The sequence below is a fragment of the Anomaloglossus baeobatrachus genome, chromosome 3, assembly GCF_048569485.1.
Source record: "Anomaloglossus baeobatrachus isolate aAnoBae1 chromosome 3, aAnoBae1.hap1, whole genome shotgun sequence".
In the NCBI taxonomy this organism is placed as follows: Eukaryota; Metazoa; Chordata; class Amphibia; order Anura; family Aromobatidae; genus Anomaloglossus; species Anomaloglossus baeobatrachus.
In genome coordinates this window covers 42,410,596-42,438,050 of record NC_134355.1, presented here as the reverse complement: position 1 = coordinate 42,438,050, position 27,455 = coordinate 42,410,596, and the positions used below count along the sequence as shown (strand labels likewise).

At 50.3% G+C, this 27,455-nt stretch overlaps 1 protein-coding gene across 2 annotated transcripts in view; it reads left to right on the top strand.

The window, feature by feature from the left end:
• Positions 1 to 27,455, top strand: part of FLVCR1 (FLVCR choline and heme transporter 1) — a 69,600-nt gene that overhangs the window by 29,755 nt on the left and 12,390 nt on the right. For both annotated transcript variants that reach the window (XM_075339150.1, XM_075339151.1), the window contains exons 5-8: positions 758 to 870; positions 980 to 1,090; positions 13,615 to 13,720; positions 16,458 to 16,569. In XM_075339150.1, the coding sequence (XP_075195265.1) occupies positions 758 to 870; positions 980 to 1,090; positions 13,615 to 13,720; positions 16,458 to 16,569 (442 nt within the window). The remainder of the gene's footprint in view (positions 1 to 757; positions 871 to 979; positions 1,091 to 13,614; positions 13,721 to 16,457; positions 16,570 to 27,455) is intronic.

The window sequence follows — 27,455 nt, the reverse complement described above, 5'->3', positions numbered from 1 at the left end:
CTCCTAAAGAGAATCTGTCACCAGATTTTTGCCACCTAATCTGAGAGCAGCATAATGTAGGATGTAGGGGCAGAGATCCTGATTCCAGCGATGTGTCACTTATTGGGCTGCTTAGTGTAGTGTTGATAAAATCACTGATTAATCAGCAGGAGATTATCATTGCAGGACTACTTGGTGTGCTGCAGGTAGTCACAACATATTCCTGAGCTCTTTATAACTGCTAGATCTGCAACAGAGAAAACAGTGATTTTATCAAAATGACAGCAAACAGCTCAGTAAGTGACACATTGCTGGAATCAGGGTCTCTGTCTCTACATTATGCTGCAAAAACCTGGTGCCAGATTCCCTTTATAACTTTCTGATAATGGCTTCCATTTATGAAAACTCATTTTATATATCCAGTTAGGGAATTCTGGGTCTCCTGTTTAGATTGACCCTCTCTTTACTAAAATGGAAAGTTGTTATAAGAAAGTATTTCCCTCTGGAGGACCCTCGCTGTCCTTTATTGCACAGATAATCCATCCAATAATTTGATAATGAAATGTGTAATGCTTGGTTTACCCTGTGGTGGCGCTGCATGGACACTGAAGACTGCCAGCTTTTCCCATTGATTACATATCACTGAGGGTTCTGGTGGGTGGACATTTGGTGATTATTTTCCACCCCTCCCCAAAAACACTTGTATGATCAGGCGGGGGGAGTACACCCTCTGCGATCACCAGTTATGCTTCGTCTGTAATCTGCTCTTTTCTGATAGGGGCAAGAAGATATAGAGTTAAATGCCGGCCGGATCGGGCTCACCCTGGTGATCGCTGGGATGATTGGTTCAGTCATATGCGGTATGTGGCTGGACTATACCAAGACCTACAAGTAGGTAAACTCCACCTGCATTCCGATATACTGCAACAGTATGTTCTGGTTTGATGTGCCTGCCTGTGTTACCCCTGACACTAATATTCAGCCCTGACTCCCCCCACAGGCAGACAACACTGATCGTCTACATCTTATCATTCATCGGGATGTTGATCTTCACCTTCACCCTGAATCTTGGCAATATTATTATTGTGTTTGCGACCGGAGGAGTTCTAGGGTAAGATGCTGTACCGTATTATACCCCAGAGCTGCACTCACTATTCTGCTGGTGCAGTCACTGTGTAAATACATTACATTACTGATCCCGAGTTACATCCTGTATTATATTCCAGAGCTGCACTCACTATTCTGCTGGTGCAGTCACTATGTACATACATTACTGATCCTGTACTGATTCTGAGTTACATCCTGTATTATACTTCAGAGCTGCACTCAGTATTTTGCTTTTGCAGTCACTGTGTACATACATTACATTACTGATCCTGTACTGATCCAGAGTTACCTCCTGTACTATACTCCAGAGCTGCACTCACTATTCTGCTGGTGCAGTCACTGTATACCTATATTACATTACTGATCCTGAGTTACAGCCTCTATTATACTCCAGAGCTGCACTCCCTATTCTGCTGGTCAAGTCACTGTGTACATACATTAAATATAACTGTATAATGTAGGTAGTTCTGAAAGATGAATTTTGTTCCTTTTTATAGCTCTGTCTTGTATATAAATGTCTTCATGGGAAGTATCAATTTCTATGAAAAGTCGGAAAAAAAATGATTCTTTCTTCGGCGCTCCATTGGGAGACCCAGACGATTGGGTGTATAGTACTGCCTCCGGAGGCCACACAAAGTATTACACTAAAAAGTGTAAGGCCCCTCCCCTTCTGCATATACACCCCCCGTGGATCACGGGCTGCTTCAGTTTTATGCTTTGTGCGAAGGAGGTCAGACATCCACGCATAGCTCCACTGTTTAGTCAGCAGCAGCTGCTGACTATGTCGGATGGAAGAAAAGAGGGCCCATACTAGGGCCCCCAGCATGCTCCCTTCTCACCCCACTTTTGTCGGGTGTTTGTTAAGGTTGAGGTACCCATTGCGGGTACGGAGGCTGGAGCCCACATGCTGTTTTCCTTCCCCATCCCCCCTCGGGGCTCTGGGTGAAGTGGGATCTTACCGGTCTCCAGGCACTGAGACCGGGCTCCATCCACAGACCCAGAGAACCTGCTGGATATGGAGCTGAGTATCGTCAGGGACAGGGCCCTGCTACATTAAGGTACTCTGTGTCCCCGTACACATCGCGCACACACACACCAGCATTGCTGGGAGTGCTAGTGCGCCGGGGACAACAGCGCGGAGCGCTTGTGCTATTATTCACTGCAGCTTAGCTGAGTGAATTTATGTGTTAGAAACTGCCGCGCCGGCCGCTGCGGGGTGTTTTACACTGTGGCGCGGCTGGGACTTGTGGTGCGCCGGGGACTTCCGCGCTGGCCGTGCACATAGGACGGCCGCGCTTATTACTCGAGTCCCCGGCTTTGCGGCCTAGTTTTCGCTTCGTTCCCGCCCCCAGCCCTGCCAGTCAGGGGAGGGGCGGGACGCTGTACAGAAAGTCAGCGCCGAGAGCTGGAGTCTGCTTTGCATTCTCCAGCCCCCTTCACTGGACACAGTGGGACGCCAGTTTCCCGCTCTTGTCTGGGGCACGCCCACGGCCCGCCCCTCTTCACAAGACGCCGGCAGCCATTCCTGCACGCAGTCTGGGCTGGAGAAGGGAGACAAGCTCTGGGCAACCAGTTACAGGATCGGGCGACCACACACCCGCCTTTGGGCGGGCGGTAAGCAGCACCTGAAGTGCTGACCCCACTAATGCCATTTGTACTTTATGCCTAGATGGCTAGACTACAGCAGCAAAAAGCAAGGGTGCTAAGGCACAGGCTTTCTATGCTGCTTGTACTGCATGTGCTGAAGTGTTCATTTGTACTTTCTGCTTGTATGCTATACATTGCACTGTACGGTCGCTATTCTTGGCTATATGATTCTAGATGGCTAGACAACAGCAGCAAAAAAGAAAGGGTGCTAAGGCACAGGCTTTCTATGCTGCGTGTATTGCATGTGCTGAAGTGTTCATTTGTACTTATGCTTGTATGCTATACATTGCACTGTACGGTCGCTATTCTTGGCTATATGCTTCTAGATGGCTAGACAACAGCAGCAAAAAAGAAAGGGTGCCAAGGCACAGGCTTTCTATGCTGCTTGTACTACACGTGATACTGTTCCACACGGCAGGCTTCACTGTCCCCATTGTGTGCAATGCTCCCCCGTAGCATTTGGTCAGCCGGGGTCTCTGCTAGAGGTGGCTAAAGGAACCACCTGTGAACCCTGTCCAGGGACAGGGACGGAGTTGCAGTTTCGGCTGATAGGTCTGTGACTGTGACTAACATCTTAGAGACTTTGCAGTCCAGACGGACCATGGGCAATGTTGATACGCCCTCATTTGGAACAAATCAGTGCTCCGGGGGGGTCCCATGCATCCCAGGGCACAGGCTCTGACACGGACGACAGTCCCAGACAGCCTAAGCGAGCTCGCTGGGAGCGGCACTCGGCTTCATCACTGGTTATGGTCCCAGCGGGACTCTCTGTATGATGAGGCAGACGTAGCTGATCAGGACTCTGATCCTGAGTCCGCTCTCAATCCGGATACTCCGGATGGTGACGCCATAGTGAATGATCTTCTAGCGTCCATCAAGGGAATGTTGGATATTTCTCCCTCAGCTCCTCCGGTGGAGGACTCAGCCTCACAGCAGGAGAAATCCCTTTTCAGTATCTCAAACGTATATTGAGTACTTTTCTGGCCACTCTGACTTCAGAGAAGCAATCCGGAAACACACACTTATCCAGATAAGCGTTCTCCAATCGTATTAAGGATACACGTTATCCTTTTTTCTCCCTGACGTGGTCAAGCGCTGGACCCAGTGTCCAAAGGTGGATTCCCCTATCTCCAGGCTTGCGGCTAGATCCATAGTTGCAGTGGAAGATGGGACTTCACTTAAAGATGCCATTGACAGACAGGTGGTCCTCTGGTTGAATTCTGTCTATGAAGCTATCGGCGTGTCGGTTGCTCCGGCATTCGCAGCCGTATGGGCATTCCAAGCTTTTTCAGCTGGTCTTGCGCACGTGGACACTGTCACATGTACATCTGTGCCGCAGATGGCGTCCTTAACCTCGCAATGTCTGCATTGCGACTTACGCTATTAATGCTGTCCTGCACTCTACGAGCCGTACGTCAGTGGCGTCCGCCAACTCCGTGGTTTTACGCAGAGCCTTGTGGTTGAGGGAATGGAAAGCAGATTCTGCTTCCAAAAAAGTGCTTAACCAGTTTGCCGTTATCTGGTGACAGACTGTTTGGTGAGCGATAGGATGAAATCATTAAACAGTCCAAGGGTAAGGACTCTTCCTTACACCAGCCCAGATCAAACAACAAGAGGAAGGGACAGTCGCGTTTCGGTCCTTCCCAGGCTCGGGCAGGTCCCAATTGTCCTCGTCCAAAAGGACTCAAAAGGCTCAGAGAGGCGCAGATTCCTGGCAGGCTCAATCACGCCCAAGGAAGGCAGCCGGAGGAACCGCTACCAAGGCGGTTTCCTCATGACGTTCAACTCTCTCTCTCCGCATCCGCGGTCGGTGGCAGACTCTCCCGCTTTGGCGACATTTCGCTGCCACAGGTCAAAGACCGGTGGGTGAGAGACATTTTGTCTCACGTGTACAGGATAGAGTTCTGTTCTCGTCCTCCGACTAGATTTTCAGAACTTCCTCACCTCCCGACCGAGCCGATGCTCTTCTGCAGGCAGAAGGAGTGGTAATCCCTGTTCCTCCTCAGGAACAAGATACGGTTTTTACTCCAATCTGGTTGTGGTACCAAAAAAAGACGGCTCTTCCGTTCCGTTTTGGACCTAAACCTGCTCAACAAGCACGTGAAAACCAGGCGGTTTCGGATGGAATCCCTCCGCTCCGTCATTGCCTCCATATCTCAAGGAGATTTCCTAGCGTCAATAGACATCAGGATGCTTATCTCCACGTGCCGATTGCTCCAGAGCACCGGTGTTGGCTACGATTCGTTATTGAAGACGAGCATCTTCAGTTCGTAGCCCTGCCCTTCGGTCTGGCGACAGCCCCACGGCTTTTCACCAAGTTCATGGCAGCAGTGGGAGTAGTCCTGCACTCTCAGGGTCACTCTGTGATCCCTTACTCGGACGATCTACTTGTCAAGGCACCCTCTCAAGAGGCATGTCAACACAGCCTGAACGTGGCGCTGGAGACTCTCCAGAGTTTCGGGTGGATCAGAAACTTTTCAAAGTTAAATCTGACACCGACCCAATCGCTGACATATCTTGGCATGGAGCTTCACACTCTCTCAGCGATAGTGCAGCTCCCGCTGGACATACAGCGTTCACTACAGACGGGGGTGCAGTCTCTCCTTCAAGGCCAGTCACACCCCTTAAGACGCCTCATGCAGAGGCAGTCCTTTTCGCGCAGTTTCATCTGCGTCCACTTCTATAGGACATTCTTCGCCAATGGGATGGGAAGTCAACGTCCCTAGACAGGAACGTACCCCTTTCTCAGACGGGCAAGGGCTCTCTTCAGAGGAGTCCACCCTTCAGATCAATGTTCTGGAAATCTGGGCAGGGTATCTTGCCCTGCAAGCCTTCCAGCAGAGGCTGGAAGGCAAACAGATCCGAATTCAGTCGGACGACTTCGCAGCGGTGGCATACATCACCCACCAAGGCGGAACACGCAGTCGGCAAGCCTCCCAGGAAGTCCGGCGGATTCTGATGTGGGTGGAAGACAGAGCATACACCATATCCGCAGTTCACATCCCGGGCGTAGAAAACTGGGAAGCAGACTTCCTCAGTCGCCAGGGCATGGACGCAGGGGAATGGTCTCTGCACCCGGACGGGTCTCAAGAAATCTGTAGCCGCTGGGGGAGGCCGGACGTCGCTCTAATGGCGTCTCGGCACAACAACAAGGGCCCGATTTTCATGGCGCGGTCTCACGATCAAAGAGCTCTGGCGGCAGGCGCCTTAGTTCAGGATTGGTCGCAGTTCCAGCTACCCTATGTGTTTCCCCCTCTGACACTGTTGCCCAGAGGGCTACGCAAGATCAGCTCCGATTGCCGCCGCGCCATCCTCGTCGCCCCAGACTGGCCGAGGAGGTCGTGGTACCTGCATCTGTGGCATCTCACGGTCGGCCAACCGTGGGCACTACCAGACCGGCCAGACTTACTGTCCCAAGGGCCGTTTTTTCCATCTGAATTCTACAGCCCTGAACCTGACTGGTGGCCATTGAGTCCTGGATCCTAGCGTCTTCAGGATTATCTCAAGACGTCATTGTCACCATGAGACGGGCTAGGAAGCCGACGTCTGCCGAGATCCACCACAAGACGTGGAAGATATTCTTATCTTAGTGCTCTGCTCAGGGAGTGTCTCCCTGGACATTTGCATTGCCTACTTTTCCTTCCTTCCTGCAATCTGGTTTGGGAAAAGGTTTGTCGCTCGGCTCCCTTAACGGACGAGTCCCAGCGCTGTCTGTATTCTTTCAGAAGCGCATAGGGCGACTTCCTCAGGTACGCACGTTCCTGCAGGGGGTTTGTCACATTGTCCCTCCGTACAAGAGGCCGTTAGACCCATGGGATCTGCACAGGGTACTAATTGCTCTCCAGGAACCGCCCTTTGAGCCTCTGAGGGATGTTTCACTTTCTCGACTTTCACAGAAAGTGGCCTTTTTGGTAGCGGTCACGTCTCTTCAGAGAGTGTCCGAGCTCGCAGCGCGGTCATCCAAAGCTCCCTTCTTGGTGTTTCACCAAGACAAGGTAGTGCTGCGCCTGATTCCGGGGTTTCTCCCTAAGGTGGTATCCCCCTTTTCATCTCAGTCAGGATATCTCCTTACCTTCCTTTTGTCCTCATCCAGTTCATCGATATGAATTGGATTTGTATTTGTTGGATCTGATGAGAGCGCTCAGAATCTACATTTCCCGCACGACGCCCCTGCGTCGCTCGGATGCACCCTTGGTACTTGTCGCTGGTCAGCGCAAAGGGTCGCAGGCTTCCAAATCCACCCTGGCTCGATGTATCAAGGAACCAATTCTTGAAGCCTACCGTTCTGCTGGGCTTCCGGTTCCATCAGGGCTAAAGGCCCATTCTACCAGAGCCGTGGGTGCGTCCTGGACATTACGGCACCAGGCTACGGCTCAGCAGGTGTGCCAGACGGCTACCTGGGCGAGTCTGCACACCTTCACCAAGCGTTATCAGGTGCATGCCTACGCTTAGGCGGATGCCAGCCTAAGTAGAAGAGTCCTGCAGGCGGCGGTTGCCTCCATGTAGGGAAGGGCTGTTTTTACGGTCCAAACTTGAGGTATTAATTTACCCACCCAGGGACTGCTTTTGGACGTCCCAATCGTCTGGGTCTCCCAATGGAGCGCCGAAGAAGAAGGGAATTTTGTTACTTACCGTAAATTCCTTTTTCTTCTAGCTCCAATTGGGAGACCCAGCACCCGCCCCTGTTCCTTCGGGATTTTTTGGTTGTTCGGGTACACATGTTGTTCATGTTGAATGGTTTCGGTTCTCCGATGTTCCTTCGGATTGAATTGTTTAACCAGTTATTGGCTTTCCTCCTTCTTGCTTTTGCACTAAAACTGAAGCAGCCCGTGATCCACGGGGGGTGTATATGCAGAAGGGGAGGGGCCTTACACTTTTTAGTGTAATACTTTGTGTGGCCTCCGGAGGCAGTAGCTATACACCCAATCGTCTGGGTCTCCCAATTGGAGCTAGAAGAAAAGGAATTTACGGTAAGTAACAAAATTCCCTTCTTCTTCATCGTTCCTTATGGGAGACCCAGACCATGGGTGTATAGCTTCTGCCTCCGGAGGACACACAAAGTACTACACTAAAAAGTGTAGCTCCTCCCTCCGAGCATATACACCCCCTGGATCACCAAATACAGCCAGTTCAATGCTTTGTGTTCAGGAGGCACACATCCACACATGCATTCTCATCTGATTTTCATTTTTGGAAGCGTTTGAAGAAAAGCGGGTCCAAGCCTGGACTCCCGGCATGTCCCTTTTCACCCCACTGTGTCGGCGGTGCTGTTAAGGTTGATTTCAGGGCTGGAGCCCTTTTCATGCCGCGCTCCTTCACCATCCCCTCGGGCTCTGGCTTGAAGTGGGAGCCAACACTGTTCTCCCTGCCTCGCAGGAGACCGGTCTCCATCCGCAGCCCGTATGGTTCCTGCTGAACGGAGCACTCATCCCTCAGGGACCTGGCCCTGCGTCTCACAAGCTAAGTACTGAGACGTTATTACCACAGAAAGTGGTCTTTCCAGGGGTCCCTTGTACTTTATATGTTGGGGAGAGTGTGTTATGTGACTGTGTTAACATTTCCGGCCGGTTCTCCAGTTTTCACTGGAGAACCGCGCTGATGGTGCCTGCGCGCTGGCCGCATGTTTAAATCTAGGCCCCGGCTTCGCCTGAGGCCTAGTTTCGATTTTACTGCCCCTGCATGTCAGTCATGCAGAGGGACAGTGCGGCTCCGCCCAGCGGCTGTTCAGCACAGGGAAGGGACACTCCTCACTGAGGAAAGATTCCCTCCCCTGTATACCTCATTTGCCTTCCGGATCCCGCTCTCAGAGTAGGTCCCGCCCCCTCTCCTCGCTCCGGCGCCATTTTACCAGCGTTTTCATGCATGTCTGCATAACCACATTGTGACACTGGGGGCCTGGGCTGGGGGATCTGGAGGGCACAGAGATGTCTCTATGTAAACGGTCTGGCAAGCCACAACCTCCGGTTGTGCTGCTGCTTATATACTCTGTTTATATACTCTGCTGGGGGTCATTCTGGCCAGAGCCCCCACTTCTGCAGCATGTCTCATATCAGAGCAGGGCTGCAAGGCTGTTCTTAATATGCACTGCATGTAGGCTCGTACTGCCTGTACCGAGCACATAACCACATTGTGATGCCTGCTTTAACATAGTGGTGCCTCAGCCTGGAGGCTCATCCCCAGTGGTCCCTCCGGCTGCTCCGGCTCCGGTGGCTGAACTCCCGGCTTGGGTTGACTCCCTCTCTCCAGGGGACAGCTGTCCCGGACACTGCTGAGCATGCATCAGCCCCCTTCTCAGGGCGCTTCTGCTGCCACGGCTCGCTCAGCAAAGCTCACAGAGGATTCTTCATCTGGTCTCAGACCCCGTCCTCCTAAAATGGAGACGCAGGGTCCCCTCTCCTTCCTCGTCCCGCGGCTCTGATTCACGAGCTGACTCGCAGGACGAGGAGGATGCCTTTACTAGGGGCTCGGACGCTACTCCATGTACCATTTTGTCCGAAGGTGACGCAGATGCTAATCATTTGATTGCGTCCATTATATTTGTACTGGACCTCAATCCGCCTGTATCAGGGGAGCAACCCCCTCTGGCAAAAAAGCATCAGTATACCTTGCCTAAGAGAACGGGGAGTGTGTTCTTTAACCACTCCAGTTTTTCAGGCCACTGTGACCAAACCCAGAGCCTGTCCTGACAGACTCTTCCCAAAGCGTGGTTCTGATGACTGTTCCCCTTCCACCAGAGGTGGTCAAGGAGTGGGCTCAATCACCATAGGTGGACCCTCCGGTGTCTAGACTTTCAGCCCGGACAGTTGTATCAGTGGCTGATGGCACCTCTCTAAGGATTCCACTGACCGCCAGGTTGACCTTCTGGTCAAATCTGTATATGAGGCGGCAGGGGCCTCGTTCTCCCCATCTTTTGCAGCAGTGTGGGCTCTCAAAGCCATCTCTGCTTCTCTAGAGGAGATGCATTCCCTCACCAGGGACTCTATGCCCGAAATGGTTGCCTTAACCTTCAGGCTTCAGCCTTTTCATCCTATGCCATGTCTGCCATACTGGAGCTCTCACCGCACTGCGGTGGCTTCGGCCAATTCCCTCGCTATCCGCAGGCTCCTGTGGCTTCGAGAGTGGAAGGCAGATGCTTCTTCAAAGAAGTTCCTTTCTGGGCTCCCTTTTGCTGGGACCAGACTATTCGGTGAATAACTGGATGAAATTATTAAAAAAGCGTCTGGCAGGAAGAGTACTTTCATGCCACAAACCAGGAAACCTGTCCAGGGCAGGAACCAGTCGAGGTTTCGTTCCTTTCGTTCCTCCAACTGGTCGTCCTCTAAGCCCTCGGCCTCGTCCACCAGCTCAGCCAAGGACCGTGGACCAACTGGCGCACGAAGCCGCGTCCTCGGAAGACCGCAGGAGCGGCTGCCACTAAGGCAGCCTCCTCTTGACTATCTGGCCGCGCCAGCAACGTCCTTGGTCGGTGGCAGGCTCTCCCACTTTGGTGACGTGTGGGTTCAACACGTCTCCGATCAGTGGGTGCGGGAATCTCCACGGCTACAGGATAGAATTCTATTCAGCCCGCCAAACAGATTTTTTCTGTCAACTCCCCCCTGCTCCAAGGCCGCCGCCTTCTCACAGGCCGTGGCATCCTTGCAGGCCAACGGAGTAATTGTACCGGTTCCCGACTGGGAAAGGTTCTGAGATTTCTACTCAAATCTCTTCCTAGTCCCCGAAAAGGACGGTGCCTTCCGACCTGGATCTCAAGCTTCTCAACCAGCAGTTCAGGTGCGGCATTTCGCATGGAGTCTCTGCGATCAGTCATTACCTCAATGACCCAAGGAGATTTCCTAGCATCCATCGACATCAGAGATGCCTATCTGCATATGCCAATTGCAGTTTCACACCAGCGTTGGCTACGTTTTGCAATCGGGGAGGAACATTTCCAATCGTGGCTCTTCCCTTGGGGTTAGCCACGACCCCTCGAGTATTCTCAGGCCATGGCAGCAGTGGTTGCGGTTCTGCACCTCCAGGGGTTGGCAGTGATCCTTTTTTCCTGGACGGCCTTCTAGTCAAGGCTTCATCCAGTGCAGACTGTCAGCGGAGTACCTCGCTCACTCTCGCCACTCTAGCCAATTCGGGTGGCTTGTCTTTCTGTCCAAGTCCACTCTGACTCCGCTCACGTACCCAGGGATGCAATTCGAGACTCTGCCGGCACTTGTGAAGCTGCCCTTAGTCAAACAGCAGTCCCTACTCTGGCGGTGCGCTCTTTGCTGAGGCCCTGCCGTCGTTCCATCAGGCACCTAATGCAGGTGTTGGGTAAGATGGTGGCGTCAATGGAAGCGGTTCCCTTGCCCAGTTCCATCTACGTCCTCTGCAGCTGGACATTTTCCGCTGTTGGAACAAGCAGACTTCCTCCTTCCACGGGTTGGTGGCTCTGTCGCCACAGACCAGGGGCTCCTTTCTGTAGTGGCTTCGGCCCCTCTCTCTTCAGGGACGCTCCTTCCTGGCTCCGTCCTGGGTGATCCTCACCACGGATGCCAGTCTATCCGGCTGGGGAGCAGGATATCTCCTCCACGGAGCGCAGGGCTCTTGGACTTCGGCCGAATCAGCCCTCTCGATCAATGTGCTGGAAATCAGAGCTGTGCTTCTAGCTCTCTTAGCCTTTCACCTGTTGGCGGCCAAGCACATTCGAGTCCAGTCAGACAACGCGACAGCGGTTGCCTACATCAACCACCAGGGCGGGACACTCAGCCGCCTGGCAAGGTTGGAGGTTCAACGAATCCTTCCGTGGACGGAGGACTCAAAGTCCTCCATATCCGCAGTCCACATCCTAGACGTGGAAAACTGGGAGGCAGATTATCTCAGCCGTCAAACCGTGGACAGAGGCGAGTGGGCTCTGCATCCGGCAGTGTTTCGGTCAATCTGCCGCAAGTGGGGCTCTCCGGACGTGGATCTTCGCTCCCACGATCCTCAGGCTTTTGCAGCAGACGCGCTGGTTCAAGATTGGTCCCAGTTTCGTCTGTCTTACGTGTTTCCCCCTCTAGCTCTTGCCCAGAGTCCTGCGCAAGATCAGAATGGAGGGCCGTCGGGTCATTCTCATTGCTCCAGACTGGCCCAGGCGAGCTTGGTACCCTGGCCTGCTCCGTCTGTCCGTAGAGGTGCCGTGGCATCTCCCGGACCGTCCAGACCTTCTTTCTCAAGGTCCGTCTTTCCGCCAGAATTCTGCGGCTCTCAGATTGACGGCGTGGCTTTTGAGTCCTGGATCTTGACGACTTCTGGTATTCCTCCTGAAGTCATCTCCACTATGACTCTGGCTCGGAAGTATTCCTTGGCCAAAATCTTTCACAGGACCTGGAAAATTTTCCTGTCCTGGTGTCGCTCTTCCGGCCATGCTTCTTGGCCTTTTTTCCTTGCCGACCCTCCTGTCCCTTCTACAGGCCGGTCTGCAGCTAGGACTATCCCTCAATTCCCTCAAGGGACAGGTCTCGGCTCTGTCAGTGTTGTTCCAGCGGCGTATCGCCCGGCTGGCTCAGGTGTGCTCTTTCATGCAGGGCGCATCTCACATCTTTCTGCCTTACCGGCGGCCTTTGGAGCCCTGGGACCTTAATCCGGTCCTCACGGCTTCTAGAAACCCCCCTTTGAGCCTCTTAGAGCGGTTTCTTTGTCTTGTCTTTCACAGAAAGTGGTTTTTCTAGTGGCCATAACTTCTCTCGGGAGAGTCTCTGATTTGGCTGCACTCTCTTCGGAGTCACCTTTCTTTTGGTTCTTTATCAAGACAAGGTGGTTCTCCGTCCGACTCCGGACTTTCTCCCTAAGGTGGTTTCTCCTTCCACCTTAACCGGGACATTTCCCTGCCTTCCTTTTGGCCGGCTCCTGTTCATCGCTTTGAAAAGGCGTTGCATTCTCTGGATCTGGTGCGGGTGCTCCGGATCTATGTGTTTCGCACCGCTGCTCTTAGGCGGTGCACCTCTCTTTCTGTGCTGACCACTGGTCGGCGTAAGGGACTTGTGGGTGGATGTCCTCCTTCAGCTTTTGCACTAAACTGGCTGTATTTGGTGATCCAGGGGGTGTATATGCTAGGAGGGAGGAGCTACACTTTTTAGTGTAGTACTTTGTGTGTCCTCCGGAGGCAGAAGCTATACACCCAATGTCTGGGTCTCCCAATACAGAACTATAAGAAAAAGAAGTTACGGTAAGTAAACAAAATTCTCTTTATTTTTCAGTTACAGTTTTGTGTTTTGATGTATATATGTGTGTATATATATATATATATATATATATATATATATATATATATATATATATATATATATATATATATATATATATATATATATATATATATATATATATATATATATATATATATATATATACATACATACACATACACATACATACACCACACATATATACACATACACATACATACACCACACATATATACACATACATACACCACACATATATACACATACACATACATACACCACACATATATACACATACACATACACCACACATATATATATATATAATGTGTGTGGTGTGTGTGTGTATGTATATGTGTATATATATATATATATAATTATATTATATTTTAAATAAAATAAAATATGGACTACATGCTAAATGCCTGGAAAATTAGCAGTGATGACAATCCAGGTATCAGGGCCACATGTAACGCAGTCTGGTTGCTTTAGGTGTACCCTGAGTTGTGCTAATCCAGTCTATGGCTCGCTGATTTGTACACCCCCCTAACCAGCGATTCCATGGTGTTGGTGCACGATGGGTGTTGTAGTTCTCAGCAGCATCCATCCAATCTGTAGTACTTAGTTCCACAGTGCCCCAGAGCTGACACTCTAAAGGCATTGTCTCTTATTTTCTCCTCCTCAGGTTTTTTATGACCGGCTACCTTCCTCTGGGGTTTGAGTTTGCTGTGGAGATCACGTACCCAGAATCGGAAGGCACGTCGTCCGGCCTGCTAAATGCTTCAGCCCAGGTATGTATACAGGTGGGCAGGTGTGTGCTTACCTTTTTAAAGGGGATGTTGCACAATCAGATGATCACGGAATCCTGGAAACATTCCAGTTGCCATAGCGATATAAATGCCTCTGCCACCTCCCCAGCCCCCGCTTTACTAAAACCGCCCTGTGTTATTCACACTGTAGCACTATTGCTGAGCACCAGGAATCTTAAAAATCCCAACCCCTGCCCATTAGTGACCTCCTATGGAAATGGGAACAGAAAGAACTTATTAACTTTTACTTACAGGCACTAATAAGATCTGAGCCATAGGTTTTTGATTTGTCATCACTGGTTTGATCTCAAAGGTCGTTCCTTTTTAGTCTTGGATGTCCCTGCTAACTACGCGCTTTAATACTTCATTGTAGATGCCTTCTGCTATAACCGTCAGCCCAAACGTATCAGCAAAAATCATTATTAAGGAGGGTTGAGCACAATGGCCACCAGCCTTAAAGGGGTGGTCCACTACACAGGATAATGGTCACATCAATGTAAAGCTCATAAAGAAATACCTTGTGTAGTCAATTGTACCTCTTTGCGGTCCGCTCATCCCCATCACGTGACACCCCCCCCACCAGCTCCTTGACCTCTAACAAAATAGAAACAGAGCTGTGATTGGTTGCTATAGGCCACCTGATAAATATCCAGGATAACTGTCAAAACAGCCAATATATTGCCTCAAACATCCAAACAGTTTGTGTGTGCCTGGGCGTTTGTGTGTGCCTGGGCGTTTGTGTGTGTCTGGGCGTTTGTGTGTGCCTGGGCCTTTGTGTGTGCCTAACAGTAAAACTCATGATAATTCCCAATTTCAAAATTCTTTTGGAATGAAAGTCCGCTCCCAAATTTGTTGGGCCCTTGTGGTGTTGCACCAATTATATATCCGCCCCTGACTTAAGTACACACCGCAGCAAATGCACACATTTACACTAAAATTCTTTCTGCCACCACTCGCCACTTTGAGAGGCAAGCAAGACAGCCCCTCCCCCCCCCTTCCTTATCCCCGCTGCTCACATCCAGCTTTCCCAAGCACCTGACAGGTACTCTTCTGGCCTACGCAGGGTAACACATCCAGGCTATATTTTCCCTCTTCAGGGTTGTAGGTGTGTTTTTAGAACACCAATGAACAAACATTTACATTTGAGATTTACTTCACGACCTTTGACGGATATATCCGTCATGGAACATGTGCCGTTAAGCCCCGCCCCCTGCCACTGGCAGGATGCGGCGATCCGCGCACATATTAGCTGTTTTCAACAGCTGACGTGTGCCTGCATGTTACGAGTGGAATCGCATTCCACTCGTAACATTAACCCCTTACATCTCGCTGCTAAAGTCTGGCAGCGAGATGTATATACGCACGGTCATGATTTTCACTTACCGCTGCCCCCACCGGAAGTCACGTGAGTGATCATGTGACTTTCGGTGGTTGACATGGTAGCACAGGGTCATGTGATGACGCCTGCAGCTATCTATGACGAGTCACTTTCGTTTTCACTCGGCTCGGAGCCGAATGAATCAGGAAGTGACCATATCTGTTGTTTACAGCTGTATAGCTGTGATCAGCAGATCAGAGCGATCGGATTGCTGATCGCTATAGCCCCCCTAGGGGACTAGTAAAATAAAAAAAAAGTAAAAAGTTTTAAAAAATAAAAAAAACAAAAACTTAAAGTTCAAATCGCCCCCCCCCCCTTTTCACCCCATTGAAAATTAAAGGGTTAAAAAAAATAAATAAATACACATATTTGGAATCACCGCATTCAGAAATGCCCCATCTATCAAAATATAAAATCAATTAATCTGATTGGAAATTTTTTGCCACTACGCAGTTTACCAAACGCCAAAATTACGTTTTTTGGTCACTGCAAGTTTTACGCAAAATGCGGTAACAGGCGATCAAAACGTAGCATTTGCGCAAGAATGGTACAATTAGAAACGTCAGCTCGAGACGCAAAAAATAAGCAGTCACTGAGCCATAGATCCCAAAAAATGAGAACGCTACGGGTTTCGGAAAATGGCGCAAAACGTATGCCACTTTTATTGGACAAACTTGTGATTTTTTTTTAACCCCTTAGATACAAGTAAACCTATACATGTTTGGTGTCTACAAACTCGCACCAACCTCAGGCATCACATAGATACATCAGTTTTACCATATAGTGAACACTGTGAATAAAACATCCCAAAAACTATTGTACGATCACACTTTTTTTTTGCAGTTTTTCCACACTTGGAATTTTTTTGCTGTTTTCCAGTACACTATGTGGTAAAACTTATGGTTTCATTTAAAAGTACAACTCGTCCCGCAAAAAAACAAGCCCTCATATGGCAAGATTGATGGAAAAATAAAAAAGTTACGGCTCTTGGAAGAAGGGGAGCAAAAAACGGAAAGTGCCCCGGGGCTGAAGGGGTTAACTGCTGCCATATCACTGCGAGATCAGACTACTAAGGTGCCGATTTCCCCTCCTAATAGTGTTTCGGTAGCTGTCGGGCATTCCATGTCTCCTCTGGTGGCTCTCGCTCATCTCTCCCATAAAGAAGAACACTTGCTTTGCCAAGTGATCTTGTCTTCAGAGAGCCGCTGCCACCTCTGACATCTTGGCTCTAGAGACTAAAAGCATCTGCGGTCCAACAATAGGCATCCAGGTCCTGAACGCTGATAGTCGGTCTGGAGGGCTCTCGTTTGTGGTTTCATCCCCGTGTTTCTCCCCCTGCAGATATTTGGGATCCTGTTCACTCTGGCACAAGGAAAGCTCACAACAGACTACGGGCCTCAGGCTGGCAACATTTTCCTCTGCGCCTGGATGTTTGTAGGAATCATCTTAACAGGTGAGTTTGCACACTCTGTACCACAACTCTTGCACATCAACCAGCAGTCTACATTGTCTAAAGACCCCCCATACTCTTGAGATGGCCACCTTTTTAGCCAGCAACACTCGCATCTGACTTTCCCATGTACTGGAGCAATCTCTCTGCTGAACGCTCCTGTGATCTGAGAAAATCGCTGTCAGACCTCTCTAGCGTCAACTTTATCTCCAGAGAACCACGGGACCGGCAGTCTGAAATCAGACATGATCCTTTAAACTGAATCTTTCAGCAGGTTTTGCTATGTAATATAAAGACTGCATCCTGCAAGGGCTAAACATAGAATTCAGGGATTCCTGTGTTGTCACAGTTCGATATAGTGTTTATTTGCCATTTGTTTAAGCAGCAGGACCCTTATCATTGCTGGACTACAATGTCACGCTTGCAGCAGTCTGGCACGCTCCCGCCTCTCACTTACACCTCTATAGAATCTAGGAGGGGCAGGGGCAGCTCTCTCAGCTCTGTTACATGGCTAAATCTAAAAATACGGATTTTGTGTCTGACCAGCTGCAGCCAGTAATCTAAGTGATACATTGTTGGATTCAGGATCTCCTTTTGCCTACATTATGCTGCTTTTTTATATGAAGTAGCAAAAACCTGCTGACAGATTCCCTTTTTAACAGTTTGTCAGTGGTAACCATATACACAAGAATATAGGCCAAACCTGTCCATATTGGCGGGTGGAGCCAACATTAGTCTGTGTGTGGGGTGGCCCAGGATGATGAATGGGATAAATGGAAACGAGCAAGAAAACCTTTGCCAATGCTACTATGTGATGAAGAGGGACATCTCATATTTGAGGGATCAATGATGTGCCCCTGTTTTAATGGGGGGAAAAAAATATAAATATAATAAATTATAAATATATATTATAATATATAATTTTGTTTTCATTTTTTATATATATATATATATTTTCTTTTTTTTTATATTATATATGGTTTTATATTATATATTTTTTGTTTTTTTATATTATATACTTTTTATGGTTTTTTTATATTTTTTCTTTTTTATAATTTTATAATATATATATATATATATATATATATATATATATATATATATATATATATATATATATTTTTTTTTTTTTTTTTTTTCTCTCTGCGTTGGGGTATTCTGTAGTATACTATTTGGAGAAAATTAATACTTCCTTTAATACCCGCGTTCCTCGGCTTTTCCTTGTGCTGTAATTTTACTTTTACAAGGAGAGAACTGTCCAGTGTGACTGAACGATACAAATATTTATTCAGTGCGGTAAATCCACAGCCCGGCCTGTACCTACAAGTCTGTATGATGTAAGAGCTGAAATGCCGAAGTAGCAGAGCTGAGTTTAGCATTTTAGTAGGTTTTTTTTAATTTTTTTTTTTTTAACTTTTATTTTTTTCCTCTCTGCAATCCCATAAACTGAATTAAAGGGAAATTCTTGTCTTAAAATATTTCTATTCAGTGTAAGCAAGCGGAGATTGTGAAGGTAATCTCCAAAACACCGATTCTAAAGGTGTGTTTTTTGTTTTTTTTTGTTTTTTTTTGTTTTTCTGCCCTGACTTAAAATTGTGTGTTTTTTGTTTTGTTTTTGTTTTTTTCTTTTTCTTTTTCTTTTTTCTGAATTGAACCAAGGAGAGGTAGTTATAAATAATCTATACTTTCCTTCCAGGCTCTCAGCATTTCTCCGCACTCGCTGCACTGTTCCCTGCTCATCTGAAATCCGCATTTGGCAGTATCACACGACCGCTGCAGCCAATCTGCAGCAACTAATCAACTTTCACATTCTATGTGAACTGACTGACTGCAAAAAAAGCAACCATATTTACTAATGCGCACAACTGTTTGTAAATACGATTGTTTTTTTTTTTTTTGTTTTTTTTTAAATTTTGTCTCCTTTTTGGCCTGCTGATTGGCTGCAGCACTCGCGTCACTCCCCCACTAGATGTTGATGCCAGAAGAAGCCGCAGCAGCCAGTGTGGCGGAGCAGCGCAAGTGCAAGTATGGCGCCCCTGAGGCTTCAGGCGCCACTGTGTACTGCAGCCCCATTAGGGTTTAGTACTTATCCCGGGTCAGGGGAAGGTCGATGCCGGTTTCCACTTACACAAACATACAGTCAGTTGGTTTCCCTCCCCAATGGGGAACGGGCCAGGGTCAGATCACAGTAGGGGGTCATTGCAGCAATGGGTTTACAAGACTCCATCGCACTAGGGGATCCCCAGATCCACTGGAACCGGGGACTCCGGGTCAGGGAGTAGCAACCACCAGGGGTTGTCAGGAGCACACAGTGGGAAGAGCAGGTTGACCTAGTGAGAGCAATGAACCAGCCAGTGGCAGCGACTGGAGCAACAGCTCAGACCACACAACACAACTACAACAAGAGGACAACAGCTACAGACACAGAGCAGAGTGGACATACCGCGAGAGCTCTATGGGCGAAGGCGTTCATCACTCAGTCGCTGGGGAGAAGCAGGCGGCTGCTTCCACAGAACCGGCGCTGTCTGGGTACAGAACCCTAGGGCAGATATACTTCACGTTATCTACCAACTCTGCAAGGGTCGCGGGGAACGACTAGAACAGTCACTGGACCCGTCCCACCGAGTCTGCAGCAAATAGCATATAGGATCCGGGGTTGAGGACTGGCCCAAAATTGGAACTGTGCTACACAGAACGGGACACTTTACTGACACCGGGATCCACAAGTGCTTCACGCCACGGGGGTCCGATACTTAGCCCATACAAGGAGGAAAGGGCTCACATGCTGGACTTGACCTTCCATGGATCCGGGATCGGCTGGAGCCCATCGTGGCGGAGACCGGTACTCTAGGGCAGCGCCTGAATTACTTGTGAGTAAAAGACCTGGAACCGCAGCCCCTGCCTCTCCTTTACCGGCGTCGGCGTCGCCCCAGCGCGGCGGCGCCAACGGGGACTGCCACCACCCCCGCCATCCTCCCTTGGCCCGCTCCACCTGTGGGGAGCGATGCCACCCTGGCTGCATCTGAGATCTGCCCCGGTGACATACCCTGCAGCGGCGGCTCCATTCCTGGCCGCGTTCCACAGGCGGTGTCACAATCCTAATAGACTTTCCTAACCTCCAACTACTACCTTCATCCTCCCTCCTGTACGCCTCGGTGCAATGGAACCGGGTCAGGCCACCCTGTGACAATTCAGAGGATCTGCACCCCCAACCCGGTAATGAGTAGGTTAAAAGACCTGCCCCGTGGGGAGCTATTTATGGAAGTGCAATTTCTGGACAAGTCTTTAAAAAATAAATTTAAAAAGGGTTTGTTTTTTTGTTTTTTCGGCTGGACTAGATTTCAGCTATGTGACAGTGTCGCTGTAGTTGGCCGCACTCCTTTAAATGGCCCAAGTTTAAGAAAAAGAAAGGGAAAAAACCTGTGCGTCGTCACTGGTTCCGAGTTGCTTTTCCCCTGGGGCCGATATTTCAACATGGAGAGAACGGATGAGGATTTCCAGCATTGCTTAATACTTCGGAGGAATTGATTCACAGCACACGGTTACGTACATATTTTAGGCTTTGTGCCAGGTCCTAGGCCGAGTCCCAGCCTGCAGGTTATCGGAGAAATCCGCGTGGCGACATTTCCTGTGTGACGGGAACGATGGAGTTTTTAGGGCTTTACAATGGGAGAAGGTGGAGATGTTGGTGTCGTATGTCTGTAAGGTGAAGTTTGGGTAAGGTCACAGGTTAGCAGTTCACACCGCCATCTGGACACCTCACTGTGTAACTATGGCTAGTGATTCGGGTATCGATAGCACAGGTGGCCACTGGTGACGTTGGGCTTTCTAGGAATTTGATTACACTTTACAGTAGATCAGTAATTGCTGATTTGTGGGTTTTTTCTTTTCTATTTTGGCACTGCCTTAACTTCCCCAATCAAAGGGCTTAAAGTATGATGGCTAACGGTATATAGCCCGACTGCGGTACTATGGCTTGTGTGTCACAAGTTGACTATATGGTGTGTCTTTAGGGTACCGTCACACTTTAGCGACGCTCCAGCGATCTGACCTGGTCAGGATCACCGGTGCTTCGCTACATGGTCGCTGGTGAGCTGTCAATCAGACAGATCTCACCAGCGACGTGTGGAAGCGATGCTGCGCTTAGTAACTAAGGTAAATATTGGGTAACCAAGCGCTTGGTTACCTGATATTTACCTTGGTTACCAGCGCACACCGCTCCTTGCACTCCTAGCCAGAGTACACATCAGGTTAATAAGCAAACCGCTTTGCTTATTTACCCAATGTGTACTCTGGCTACGTGTGCAGGGAGCCGGCACTGGCAGCCTGAGAGCGGCGGACGCTTGTAACCAAGGTAAATATCGGGTAACCAAGCAAAGCGCTTCACTTGGTTAACCCGATATTTACCTTGGTTACAGCTTACCGCAGGCTGCCAGACGCCGGCTCCCTGCACATTCAGATAGTTGCTCTCTCGCTGTCAAACACAGCGATGTGTGCTTCATAGCGGGAGAGCAACGTCCAAAAAATGAACCAGCACTGTGTGTAACGAGCAGCGATTTTCACAGCAGGGGCCAGATCGCTGCTCAGTGTCACACACAGCGAGATCGCTAATGAGGTCACTGGTGCGTCACAAAAACCGTGACTCGGCAGCGATCTCGCTATGTGAGAAGTACCCCTTTGTCTTGTTGGTAATCTATCTGGACATACTTGACTGATATGTAAAGCTTTGTTAATCTTTTTGTAGCATTCACCTTTCTTCTGTAAAGAAATATTCTTTCCGTGGTTTTGACATTTCTCTTCCATGTGGTGCCATTGTTGCTGGCATGAAATGAAAAAGGGTTTAAGTAATGCCCATTTTATAGCCTGACACCTGTTTACAAAATTTTACCAAATGTCAGTAATAATTAATCTAAACTTTCATTGCTCCTAAGACTTTCATTGGGGTGTACTCATTTTTTGCAACATGGTCTTGAATGAATATAAAAATCACTTTTCTTGGTGTGTTTCTGACCTTAAAATACAAATTTATTTTTTTTTTCAATCTTTTGCTGCACAATGTTTTGGACTTTTAAAGCTATGTTCACACAGGGCTTCTTTGGTGCATTTTTTTTATTTTTTTTTCCTGACCACAACCTGATCTTGTGGCAGGAAATCTCCTTTGAGGCATCTGGGGTTTTTTTTTGTTTTTTTTGGTGACGTTTTTGGGTTGCATCAATGAAAAAACGCTGCAAAGAATTGACATGCTCATTCTTTGAAATCTGCAGCAAAACATAAGATGTGCATAAGATTTCAGAAATCTCAGACTTTGCTGGGACTGTAAAAAGCAGCGTTTCTTCGGCGCTCCATTGGGAGACCCAGACGATTGGGTGTATAGCACTGCCTCCGGAGGCCACACAAAGCAATTACACCAAAAAGTGTAAGGCCCCTCCCCTTCTGGCTGTACACCCCCAGTGGGATCACTGGCTCACCAGTTTTCTGCTTTGTGCGAAGGAGGTCAGACATCCACGCATAGCTCCACTGTTTAGTCAGCAGTAGCTGCTGACTCTATCGGATGGAAGAAAAGAGAGCCCATATAGGGCCCCCAGCATGCTCCCTTCTCACCCCACTTGCGGTTTGTAAGGTTGAGGTACCCATTGCGGGTACGGAGGCTGGAGCCCACATGCTGCTTTCCTTCCCCATCCCCCTGAGGGGCTCTGTGGAAGTGGGATCTTACCGGCCCCCGAACCCTGAGGCCGGGCTCCATCCACAGACCCATTGAACCTGCTGGATGTGGAGCGGGAGTGCCGTTCAGGGACAAGGCCCTGCAACTTTCAGGTACTCTGTGTCCCCGTATGGCAGGCCACGCACACCCCAGGCTTGCTGGGTGTGCTAGTGCGCCGGGGACTGTAGCGCTGTGCGCTGGGCTTATAGTCCCCGCAGATTACTGGGGGACTTTATGTGTGTGGATCGCCGCGCCGACCGCCCCTGGAGCGGCGGCGCAGCTGCGACTTGTAGTGCGCCGGGGACGCGCCGACCGCGCTTTTACGGCGGCGGCGCTTCTAACTTTAGTCCCCGGTTTTTCTGCGGCCTAGCTCCGCTTCGTTAACGCCCCCCACCCTGTCAATCAGGGTAGGGGAGAGACGTTGTTCAATCGGCAGCGCCGAGGGCTGGAGCACGATTTACATGCTCCAGCCCTCTCACTGAGCACAGTAGGACACAGGCTTCGCGCTTTTTCTCTGTGCACGCCCTAGGCCCGCCCCCAGGCTTGCAGCTCCCCAGGACGCCGGCAGCCATTATACACATGCAGTCTGGCTGGAGAACGGACGCAGGCTCTGAGGGACCCAGGCTAGGGGTTTCTGGCGACCACACACCCGCGCTAAGCGGGCGGTAAGCAGCACATGCGTGCGGCCCCACTAGTGCCACAGTGTTATATTTGTGTGCTGCACTGTAAGGTCGCTTCTTGGCTGTACACCCTATATTGCTTTGAGGAGACAACAGCATGTCATCCGCAAAACGCAAGGGTGCCAAGGCACGGGCTGTATACACTGCTTGTGCAGCATGTGGGGCTAATCTACCAGCAGGCTCCAACGACTCTCATTGTGTGCAATGTTCAGTCCCAGTGGCACTTCGTCAGCCAGAGCCTATTGTGGTGGTAGCCCAGGCAGAGACGCCTGTGAACCCTACCCCGGTGACGGGGACAGAATTTGCAGTCTTTGCTGATAAAATGTCTGTGACTATGACAAAAATCCTGGAGACCTTGCAGTCCAGGCCAGTTGCTCAGACCATGGACACCGCTGTGTCTATGTTCCCCCGGCCCCCCTCAGCTGGAATTAATCCGTAATTCAAGGGGGTCCCAGGCATCACAGGCTGAGGGCTCTGACTCCGATGACAGTCCCAGTCCGCCTAAGCGAGCTCGCTGGGAGAGACCCTCCACGTCATCACGCGGATCAGGGTCTCAGCGAGAAGGGTCTCTATATGATGGCTCAGAGGTGGGTGATCAGGAGTCTTGTCCTGACGCCGCACTCAATTTGGATACGCCAGATGGTGACGCCATGGTAAATGACCTTATAGCGGCCATCAATAGGCTGTTGGATATTTCTCCCCCAGCCCCTTCTGCAGAGGAGGCAGCTGCACAGCAGGAGAAATTCCATTTCCTGTATCCCAAGCGTAAATTGAGTACTTTTCTGGACCACTCTGACTTCAGAGAATCCATCCAGAAACACAATACTTATCCGGACAAGCGTTTTTCTAAACGCCTTAAGGATACACGTTATCCTTTTCCCCCTGACGTGGTCAAACGCTGGACCCAGTGTCCAAAAGTGGACCCTCCAATCTCCAGGCTTGCAGCTAGATCCATGGTTGCAGTGGAGGATGGGGCTTCACTTAAAGATGCCAATGACAGACAGATGGACCTTTGGTTGAAATCTGTCTATGAAGCTATTGGCGCGTCGTTTGCTCCAGCATTCGCGGCCGTGTGGGCGCTCCAAGCTATTTCAGCTGGTCTGGCACAGGTGGACTCCCTCATACGTCCAGCAGTGCCGCAAGTGGCGTCCCTAACTACGCAAATGTCTGCGTTTGCGACCTACGCTATCAATGCGGTACTGGACTCTACGAGCCGTACCTCAATGGCATCCGCCAACTCTGTAGTTTTGCGCAGAGCCTTGTGGTTAAAGGAATGGAAAGCAGATTCTGCTTCTAAAAAATGTTTAACCAGCTTGCCATTATCTGGAGACAGACTGTTTGGTGAGCAATTGGCGGAAATCATTAAACAGTCCAAAGGTAAGGACTCCTCCTTACCCCAGCCCAGATCAAGCAAACCTCCACAGAGGAAGTGGCAGTCAAAGTTTCGGTCCTTTCGAGGCTCGGGCAAGCCCCAATTCTCCTCGTCCAAAGGGACTCAGAAAGAGCAAAGGAGCTCTGATTCCTGGCGGGCTCACTCACGCCCCAAGAAAGCAACCGGAGGTACCGCTTCCAAGGCGGCTGCCTCATGACTTTCGGCCGCCTCCCTCCGCATCCTCGGTCGGTGGCAGGCTCTCCCGCTTTTGCGACATTTGGCTGCCACAGGTCAAAGACCGGTGGGTAACAGACATTTTGTCTCACGGGTACAGGATAGAGTTCAGTTCTCGTCCTCCGCCTCGGTTCTTCAGAACTTCCCCACATCCCGACCGAGCAGATGCCCTTCTGCAGGCGGTGAATTCTCTAAGAGCAGAAGGAGTGGTGGTCCCTGTTCCTCTTCAGGAACGAGGTCAAGGTTTTTACTCCAATCTCTTTGTGGTGCCAAAAAAGGACGGCTCATTCCGTCCTGTTCTGGACCTAAAACTGCTCAACAAGCATGTGAACGCCAGGCGGTTCCGGATGGAATCCCTCCGCTCAGTCATTGCCTCAATGTCTCAAGGAGATTTCCTAGCATCAATAGACATCAAGGATGCTTATCTCCACGTGCCGATTGCTACAGAGCACCAACGCTTTCTACGCTTCGTGATAGGAGACGACCATCTTCAGTTCGTAGCTCTGCCATTTGGTCTGGCGACAGCCCCACGGGTGTTCACCAAGATCATGGCGGCAGTGGTAGCAGTCTTGCACTCTCAGGGACACTCTGTGATCCCTTACTTGGACGACCTACTGGTCAAGGCACCCTCTCAAGAGGCATGCCAACTCAGCTTGACTGTTGCACTGGAGACTCTCCAGACGTTCGGGTGGATCATCAACTTCTCAAAGTCAAATCTGTCACCGACCCAATCACTAACGTATCTTGGCATGGAGTTTCATACTCTCTCAGCGATAGTGAAGCTTCCGCTGGACAAGCAGCGGTCTCTACAGACTGGGGTGCAGGCTCTCCTTCAAAGTCAGTCGCACTCCTTAAGACGCCTCATGCACTTCCTCGGGAAGATGGTGGCGGCAATGGAGGCGGTTCCGTTTGCGCAGTTTCATCTGCGCCCACTTCAATGGGACATTCTCCGCCAATGGGACGGGAAGTCAAAATCCCTGGACAGGAAAGTCTCCCTTTCCCAGACGGCCAAGGACTCTCTGCATTGGTGGCTTCTTCCCACCTCATTATCACAGGGAAGATCCTTCCTACCACCGTCTTGGGCGGTGGTCACGACAGACGCGAGTCTGTCAGGGTGGGGAGCAGTTTTTCTCCACCACAGGGCTCAGGGTACGTGGACTCAGCAGGAGTCCACCCTTCAGATCAATGTTCTGGAAATCAGAGCAGTGTATCTTGCCCTACTAGCCTTCCAGCAGTGGCTGGAAGGAAGGCAGATCCGAATTCAGTCGGACAACTCCACAGCGGTGGCATACATCAACCACCAAGGGGGGACACGCAGTCGGCAAGCCTTCCAGGAAGTCCGGCGGATTCTGATGTGGGTGGAAGCCACGGCCTCCACCATATCCGCAGTTCACATCCCCGGCGTAGAAAACTGGGAAGCAGACTTCCTCAGTCGCCAGGGCATGGACGCAGGGGAATGGTCCCTTCACCCAGACGTGTTTCAGGAAATCTGTCGCCGATGGGGAAGGCCGGACGTCGACCTCATGGCGTCCCGGCACAACAACAAGGTCCCAACCTTCATGGCACGGTCTCGCGATCAAAGAGCGCTGGCGGCAGACGCCCTAGTGCAAGATTGGTCGCAGTTCCGGCTCCCTTATGTGTTTCCACCTCTGGCACTCTTACCCAGAGTGCTACGCAAGATCAGATCCGATTGCAGCCGCGTCATACTCGTCGCCCCAGACTGGCCGAGGAGGGCGTGGTATCCGGATCTGTGGCAGCTCACGGTCGGCCAACCGTGGGCACTACCAGACCGACCAGACTTACTGTCCCAAGGGCCGTTTTTCCATCGGAATTCTGCGGCCCTGAACCTGGCTGTGTGGCCATTGAGTCCTGGATCCTAGCGTCTTCAGGATTATCCCAAGCAGTCGTTGCCACCATGAGACAGGCTAGGAAGCCCACGTCCGCTAAGATCTACCACAGAACGTGGAGGATATTCTTATCCTGGTGCTCTGCTCAGGGAGTGTCCCCCTGGCCATTTGCATTGCCTACCTTTCTTTCTTTCCTGCAATCTGGGTTAGAAAAAGGTTTGTCGCTCGGCTCCCTTAAAGGTCAGGTCTCGGCGCTATCCGTCTTTTTTCAGAGGCGTTTGGCACGCCTTCCTAAGGTGCGCACGTTCCTACAGGGGGTTTGCCATATCGTACCCCCGTACAAGCGGCCGTTAGATCCATGGGATCTGAACAGGGTACTAGTTGCCCTCCAGAAGCCGCCCTTCGAGCCTCTGAGGGAGGTTTCACTTTCTAGACTATCACAGAAAGTGGCTTTTCTGGTAGCGATCACATCTCTTCGGAGAGTGTCTGAGCTGGCAGCGCTATCATCCAAGGCTCCCTTCCTGGTCTTCCACCAGGACAAGGTAGTGCTGCGCCCCATTCAGGAGTTTCTCCCGAAGGTGGTATCCTCTTTTCATCTTAATCAGGATATCTCTTTGCCTTCGTTTTGTCCTCATGCAGTTCATCGGTATGAGAAGGATTTACATTTGTTGGATCTGGTGAGAGCACTCAGAATCTACATTTCCCGCACGGCGCCCCTGCGCCGCTCGGATGCACTCTTTGTCCTTGTCGCTGGTAAGCGCAAAGGGTCGCAGGCTTCTAAGGCCACCCTGGCTCGATGGATCAAAGAACCAATTCTTGAAGCCTACCGTTCTGCTGGGCTTCCGGTTCCATCAGGGCTGAAGGCCCATTCTACCAGAGCCGTGGGTGCGTCCTGGGCATTGCGACACCAGGCTACGGCTCAACAGGTGTGCCAGGCAGCTACCTGGTCGAGTCTGCACACTTTCACCAAACATTATCAGGTGCATACCTATGCTTTGGCGGACGCCAGCCTAGGTAGAAGAGTCCTGCAGGCGGCAGTTGCCTCCCTATAGGGG